This window comes from Homarus americanus, unplaced genomic scaffold (assembly GCF_018991925.1).
Source record: "Homarus americanus isolate GMGI-L3 unplaced genomic scaffold, GMGI_Hamer_2.0 scaffold25411, whole genome shotgun sequence".
Taxonomy (NCBI): domain Eukaryota; kingdom Metazoa; phylum Arthropoda; class Malacostraca; order Decapoda; family Nephropidae; genus Homarus; species Homarus americanus.
In genome coordinates this window covers 382-8,547 of record NW_024742194.1, presented here as the reverse complement: position 1 = coordinate 8,547, position 8,166 = coordinate 382, and the positions used below count along the sequence as shown (strand labels likewise).

The 8,166-nt window shown below is 37.8% G+C and overlaps 1 protein-coding gene across 1 annotated transcript; it reads right to left on the bottom strand.

Moving 5' to 3' along the window:
* Window positions 1–702: 702 nt before the first annotated feature.
* On the bottom strand, window positions 703–1,368 carry LOC121876515 (probable myosin light chain kinase DDB_G0292624). The gene has a single exon (XM_042381658.1). It carries the CDS (start codon window positions 1,366–1,368, stop codon window positions 703–705), a length of 666 nt encoding a protein of 221 aa, XP_042237592.1.
* Window positions 1,369–8,166: the final 6,798 nt, after the last annotated feature.

The following is an 8,166-nucleotide window of genomic DNA, read 5'->3' as shown; positions in this document are numbered from 1 at the left end:
TTACATTTATTCCAAATAGGTTAATCTTAAGTTGTTTCAAGTTACTGAAAGTTGTCTCACCACCGTAGTTTATTACACCTTAAGATTTTAACCACTTTAACGCTATTTAGGTTAGGTTAGGTTAGGTCCTACATCACAACTCTTTCTGCAATTATTATTATTGTATTTAATTAACGTAACTCATCAACATCAGAGTTCCCACGTGTGTCCGGGCCAAGCACGGTACTCGAACCCGTGTCAAATACATAAAGAGTGACCATGGACACCAGATGACATGAGACAGACAGTTAGACACCTCAGAGCAACACAACAATATTAAATAACCTGTGTACCTGTAATTACCTGCCGGAGAAGTTTACTGAATGACTGTGTGTGTGTGTGTGTGTGTGTGTGTGTGTGTGTGTGTGTGTGTTTGTGTATATATGTGTGTGTGTCACCTGTTTTCTCAAATAATCATAAGAAATTATGAGATGTCTTCCACGTACGATAAAATTCTCTCTCTCTCCCTCTCTCGCTCTCCTATTTAACCTATTTATCTATCTGTTTATTAATTTTTCTCTTATAGTTACAAGTTTCTCTCGGTGTTTTGTAACTAATTCTCTCACTCCTCCTCCTCCTTCTCCTCCTTCATCCTTCTTAAAGTAGATTGGGTGGTTGCCGCCGGTGGAGATTGGAGAGGCTTAGGTGACCTGTGCCTGGGATTCAAGTCCTTATTTCTAGGATCCGTGCCAAAACCTCCATATTGTTTCGAAGGTTAGGGACGGGGTTGATGGCGTGGCTCACCCATCGCTGTGCTTCACGGCTGAGATGGTGAACACCGACAACAGTCTGTAGAAGGCGACCCATGCTGTATACATCAGCCTGAGAGGTCACTGGACTGTTCTTGACCACCTCAGGGGCCATGTAGAATGGCGACTTTGTTCCGGGAGGGAATCGGTTAAATTTTCCTATTTGTGCAGACAGACCAAGGTCAATGAGCGTAGCACGAATCCCACTGGGGGTATTTTGGATGCAGATGTTTTCACACCTGACATCGGTGTGCACCCATCCCCGCTCCTTTACCGCCAGCAGGGTTCGGGTGACCTGTTTTACGATCTGCAGGCGCTGGCCTATGGTGCAGGTGTGGGTCTGGAGGTATTTGTCCAGGCTCTCCCCGGCGTATTCGGTGAGGAGGGTGAGCTTCGAGGGACACACTCCGATTATCTTCTGAAGACCGGGTACATTCTGCAGGACTGAAAGGGCCTGGATTTCCTTCTGCAGAGTTAAAACAATAGCTGGTGTAGCTGGAATGGCCTTGATGACCCACTGGCTATTGGACACTGTAACCAAGTGACAAGACCCGTAGGTCCCGTGACCCAAAGGCTTCATGCAGGTAGGATCAGCCACGAACTCAAAGGCCCCATCCCCAAACACGTTTACAAAATGGCATTCACAGATTTCGCACAGTGCACGCACCGATTGTTTTACGTACCTGCTGGTGTCCATCCTGAGGTATATTTACCCTCAGGTTTAGGTTGCTCAAGGACCTAGTATTCAAAATTCGAGGAGTAAATGAAAAATTCAAGTCGAAAACTGGTTAAATCCAGTTTCTCATCCCAAGATTTCCTGTTTATATTGTGGAGGTAAGCTGTTGCGGTGAAGATGCAATAGTGTAGTGATGATACTTCGTTGTAGTATAGTTCTATAGTGGCGTTATAGTGGAGTTCTGGTGTTGTGATGATAGTGTTTTAGTGGTTATAGAGTTGTAGTATACTATTGTAGTGGAGTTTTGATGTTGTAGTGATGTTATAGTGTTGTAGTATAGTGTTATAGGGAAGTTATGGTGTTGTAGCGATCTTACAGTGTTGTATTGTTGTAGTACAGTGTTGTAGTGATGTAATAGTGTTGTAGTAGTGTTGTAGTGATGTTACAGTGTTGTAGTACAGTGTTGTAGTGATGTTGTAGTGTTGTAGTACAGTGTTGTAGTGATGTTACAGTGTTGTAGTACAGTGTTGTAGTGATGTTGTAGTGTTGTAGTGATGTAATAGTGTTGTAGTACAGTGTTGTAGTGATGTAATAGTGTTGTAGTACAGTGTTGTAATGATGTAATAGTGTTGTAGTACAGTGTTGTAGTGATGTTATAGTGTTGTAGTACAGTGTTGTAGTGATGTTATAGTGTTGTAGTACAGTGTTGTAGTGATGTTATAGTGTTGTAGTTCAGTGTTGTAGTGATGTTATAGTGTTGTAGTATAGTGTTGTAGTGATGTAATAGTGTTGTAGTACAGTGTTGTAGTGATGTTATAGTGTTGTAGTACAGTGTTGTAGTGATGTTATAGTGTTGTAGTCCAGTGTTGTAGTGATGTTATAGTGTTGTAGTATAGTGTTGTAGTGCTGTAATAGTGTTGTAGTGATGTAATAGTGTTGTAGTACAGTGTTGTAGTGATGTTGTAGTGTTGTAGTCCAGTGTTGTAGTGATGTTATAGTCTTGTAGTACAGTGTTGTAGTGATGTAATAGTGTTGTAGTACAGTGTTGTAGTGATGTTGTAGTCCAGTGTTGTAGTGATGTTATAGTGTTGTAGTACAGTGTTGTAGTGATGTTGTAGTGTTGTAGTCCAGTGTTGTAGTGATGTTATAGTCTTGTAGTACAGTGTTGTAGTGATGTAATAGTGTTGTAGTACAGTGTTGTAGTGATGTTGTAGTCCAGTGTTGTAGTGATGTTATAGTGTTGTAGTACAGTGTTGTAGTGATGTTGTAGTGTTGTAGCATATGTCAGGGGCGGATGTTAAGCGTTGTAGTAGTGCCGTGTACAGTAGCATAGTGTTGTAGTGATGTTATAATGTTGGTGGAAAGCACAAAGTTAGTGATACAGAAAGGTAGCACAGTGTTGTAGTGGGATATATAGTGTTGTAGTACAGTGTTGTAGTGATGTTATAGTGTTGTGCATAGTGTTGGTAGTGATGTTAGAGTGTTGGTAGTAGTGTTGTAGTGTTGTAGTATAGTGTTGTAGTGATGTTATAATGTTGTAGTACAGTGTTGTAGTGATGTTATAGTGTTGTAGTACAGTGTTGTAGTGATGTAATAGTGTTGTAGTACAGTGTTGTAGTGATGTTATGGTGTTGTAGTATAGTGTTGTAGTGATGTTATAGTGTTGTAGTACAGTGTTGTAGTGATGTTATAGTGTTGTAGTACAGTGTTGTAGTGATGTTATAGTGTTGTAGTACAGTGTTGTAGTGATGTTATAGTGTTGTAGTACAGTGTTGTAGTGATGTTATAGTGTTGTAGTGCAGTGTTGTAGTGATGTTATAGTGTTGTAGTATAGTGTTGTAGTGATGTTATAGTGTTGTAGTACAGTGTTGTAGTGATGTTGTAGTGTTGTAGCACAGTGTTGTAGTGATGTTATAGTTTGGAGTACAGTGTTATGTAGTAGGGATGTTATAGTCTTGTAGTACAGTGTTGTGTAGTGATGTTATATCTTGGGTAGCAGTGTATTGTAGTGATGTAATAGTGTTGTAGCACAGTGTTGTAGTGATAAAAGTTGTAGTACAGTGTTGTAGTGGATGTTATAGTGTTGTGAGCATGTTATAGTAAGCAGTGATAGTGTGAAAGATGTGGCAGTGTTGTAGTGATGTTATAGTGTTGTAGCATGGAAAAAGCAAAGTGATGTTATAGTGTTGTAGTACAGTGTTAGCATGTTATAGTGTTGTAGTACAGTGTTGTAGTGATGTTATAATGTTGTAGTACAGTGTTGTAGTGATGTTATAGTGTTGTAGTATAGTGTTGTAGTGATGTTATAGTGTTGTAGTACAGTGTTGTAGTGATGTTGTAGTGTTGTAGTACAGTGTTGTAGTGATGTTATAGTCTTGTAGTACAGTGTTGTAGTGATGTTATAGTCTTGTAGTACAGTGTTGTAGTGATGTTATAGTCTTGTAGTACAGTATTGTAGTGATGTAATAGTGTTGTAGTACAGTGTTGTAGTGATGTTATAGTGTTGTAGGACAGTGTTGTAGTGATGTTATAGTGTTGTAGTACAGTGTTGTAGTGATGTTATAGTCTTGTAGTACAGTGTTGTAGTGATGTTATAGTGTTGTAGTACAGTGTTGTAGTGATGTTATAGTGTTGTAGTACAGTGTTGTAGTGATGTTATAGTGTTATAGTGTTGTAGTACATTAATACAAAAGTCATTTGTCTGTGACCCGTTAGTCTGTCTGCCTTTTGCTACTCCCTGTTGCTCTTGGCTGATGAAACTGTTATGTAGTTTTTGAAAATGTTCTTACCGTTGTTTGATTTACCGTTGTTAGTGTGTTGTTCATTGTTGTACGAATGAGTTGTTACTTAGGAGAGAAATTGTTGGAAAGAACAAACAAATATTATTATTATTATTATTAGCAGGGTTATTACTATTATTATTATTATTATTATTATTATTATTATTATTATTATTATTATTATTATTATTATTATTATTATTGCTATTATTATTATTGTTATTATTATTATTTTTTTTATTAGTTATTATTATTGTTATTATTATTATTATTAGTTATTATTATTATTATTATTATTATAATTTTTATTATTATTATTATTATTATTATTATTATTATTATTATTATTATTATTATAATCTTTATTATTATTATTAGTATTATTATTATTATTATTATTATTTGCAGCGTTATTATTATTATTATTATTGTTAATATTATTATTATAATTATTTTTATTGTTATTATTATTATTATTATTATTATTATTATTATTATTATTATTATTATTATTATTATTATTATTATTATTATTATTATTAATATTATTATTATTAATATTGTTTCTATATTATAATTATCATCAATATACACAGTACTTTTTTTTTTACGTGGGGTCGTTTATATAGGGCGAGAATATTGGGAGGGGTCCACTGTTATCTGCTGGCCTCTCCTCGCCCCTCACCTGTCACTCAGGCGGTCACCAGGCGTGTAACTCACCACCACTCCTCTCTGGACACTCTCTCATCCTCCTTCTTCTTGACACTCTCTTCCCCCTCCCCCATCTTCCTCCCGACACACTCTCTTCCTCTGCCTCCTCCTCCCCCATCTTCCTCCCGACACACTCTTTTCTTCCCTCCTCCTCCCCCATCTTCCTCCCGACACACTCTTTTCTTCCCTCCTCCTCCCCCATCTTCCTCCCGACACACTTTTTTCTTCCCTCCTCCTCCTCCCTCTTCCTGCTCCTCTTACTCCCTGTTATATTATTTAGTTATATTTGTTTGTGTGTGTTCCAGGCAGTAAGGTTAGGTTAGGTTAGGTACCCTCAAGAGATTCAGATTCATGAACCTGAAGCATTTATGGACAGAATAATGTATCAGTCTACTGCTTCGGGTTCACAACTCTCGAGGGTTCATGGTTCGGTTGTTTGATAAATAAACCAGAACGCGAAATTTTGCTATAGGTTAGGTAAGGTTAGGTTAGGTTACGTTACGTTGCGTTTCTTTGGGTTGAGTTTGATTAGGTTTGGTTACATTAGGTTTGGTTAGGTTAGGTTGTATCTATTGGGTAAAACACAAGAAGCAAAATTTAGTTTTCTGGTTCTTTTGAAAACATCCACAACGCGTTGTGTTCGTTTTCGTTCTTTGAGCCCAATATATATACTGTAAATCCAAAATTATAGTAACACATTCTTTATACCACTAATACCATTATGTCATATATCGTCACGTAGATAGAAAAAGATTACCATTTCAATAATTATATATATTGCCGTTAAGACATGATCCTCACTGTTTCTGTCACCTTGTTTCACCTTAATACAACTCATGTTGTATTGCTTCCCTCACTTGTCAGACTAATGTGTATCAACTCCACTATAAAATATGTATATACTTAGAATATTAATTAAAACATAAAATAAAAATTAAATTAAATAAAATAAATAACGAAGTGATAATCGTGGTAACATTGGCATATGTTCTTACTACAACCATGTTAAGTGGACTGCTCCAGATGATGTTAATGTTCTATGATAAATGAGGTATACTGAAGGATAGCTTCAGGCGTAGGTTGGGTGGACATATGAGCAATAGGGGCTGGGTGTAAATGGGACTGCCCAGTATGGTCCAATAGGCCCGCTGCAGTTTCCTCCATTCTTATGTTCTTATGTTCTTATGTGTGAATGTCAACGTGATCACTGAACCCAGGACGGTACTTTTAAGGGGAGATGGACACCCTGTTCCATCTTGCTGCTGCCATACAACCGTATCATTAACACGGACACCACTGGGATCTGTATTAGAGAGTCTAAGGGTTACTTCCCTATATGATACCAAGTCTCAGTCTAACGCTATAATGAAGCCAACTGACCACTCTCTCGAACACAAACACTGAGGTGGGGTATAAATGATAATGTGTGATACTGGTCCATAAATAACAGTACTGACCTCCTATGGCAAGATGAAAGCTTTCCTAAATTACTACAGCGTGTTGGCACCGATAGGTTCCACTTTCCCGACACCTTCACGTTACCATCAACGTCTTGGACATTGTTTCAGTTTAATAATTTTATAAATCGTATCGTCTCGGCAAAATGTGATCTTTAACACCAAACTACCACTGAGGCGTCAAAGGGGGAGCAAATGCGTTCTTTGTGTCTCCCCTTCCCTCAGGGGTTTTGAAATGGACTGACACGCTTCAACGATTCCCTGTGGACCACGCTGGTGCTGTACGGCATTGTAAGAAAACCTTCAAGCCATTATTTATCATTCCATTATGTTGCGGTATTTGTTGATGGAGTTTTATGACATAACTGCTACCATATTTGATAAGTTCTGTATGACAGCGTCAACACCTGCCATAAAGTACTGACGGAGGTGTTATCTATCAATAATAATAATAATAATCATCATCATCATCATCATCATCATCATCATCATCATCATCATCATCATCATCATTATTATTTATAAGTTACAGCTCGAGAAGATGAACGAAGTCATTTCAGTAATTATTTTTTTAAAGTTCTGAACAATTTCTCGAGCTGTTATTACACACACTCTCTCTCTCTCTCTCAGAAAATAAGATGTTTGCTGTATTTTTTTGGTGCATCAATCTACCTAAACATTAAAAAAAGAGAGAACGACTTATCTGTCCGGTGAATCTGCATAAATGTGTTGCATTTGAAAGGAGAAAATATTCGGAGGTGTATAATAATTACTCCTCTCTTAATTAAGGCAACGAATGTGCTGTAAAAATGTTGTGTTGTAACACGAGATTAAATTACTCCCTTATCGAGTAAACCTTCAAAGTTGACCTGATATACAGCGATGGTGGTCATTTACCTTGAGCCTTTACGCTGTTCCATGTTGCCTAATTACGTAAGCTGATGCCAAGAAGTGTATAAGGACTTAGTGTAGGATCATAAGGCGGTGGTTGAACCCACACGCTAAGGTTCACACTTGACGTCAGTGAGCTTGGTGTTATTGCTTCTGGCAGCGGCAGGGAGGATCATGGAGTAACATTACCTGGCTCAAGGAACCACCAGGTAGGCGCTGCACTACTTCCTCACATTACAGGTAAATAGGTAAACTTTCCTCTAATTTTTGCGTGAAATTTATATTTATTTTAATATTACTAAATTAGTTTTGTTATCGAGTATTTAAACTTAGTCTTCATAACCAGTAGTAAATTCACCCCATATATCCCTGCTAAGTAAATTATATATCCAGCTTACATTATTCTTCTTCCTCTTGCGGCCAGAGATACAAGGCCTGATGGAGCTGACGTCACTTAATTTAATATTTGTTTATTAGCTGCTATTACATTAGCAAGATTTTGTATAAATTAGATGTAACCATTTTGTAAATATCTTAGTCGAACGAAATTTTACTGATAATACGTCTGTTTTTTTTATTTTGGCTGGTGTGTAGCTTGGCTGGTGTGTGTAGCTTGGCTGGTCTGTAGCTTGGCTGGTGTTTAGCTTGGCTGGTGTTTAGCTTGGCTGGTGTGTAGCTTGGCTGGTGTGTAGCTTGGCTGGTGTGTAGCTTGGTTGGTGTGTAGCTTGGCTGGTGTGTAGCTTGGCTGGTGTGTAGCTTGGCTGGTGTGTAGCTTGGCTGGTGTGTAGCTTGGCTGGTGTGCAGCTTGGCTGGTGTGTAGCTTGGCTGGTGTGCAGCTTGAGCATAAAGTAAATGAATGAAAT

Bases quoted from the DNA above. Each gene is read 5' to 3' on its own strand.
- LOC121876515 (XM_042381658.1), bottom strand. From the start codon at position 1,368: ATGAAGCCTTTGGGTCACGGGACCTACGGGTCTTGTCACTTGGTTACA.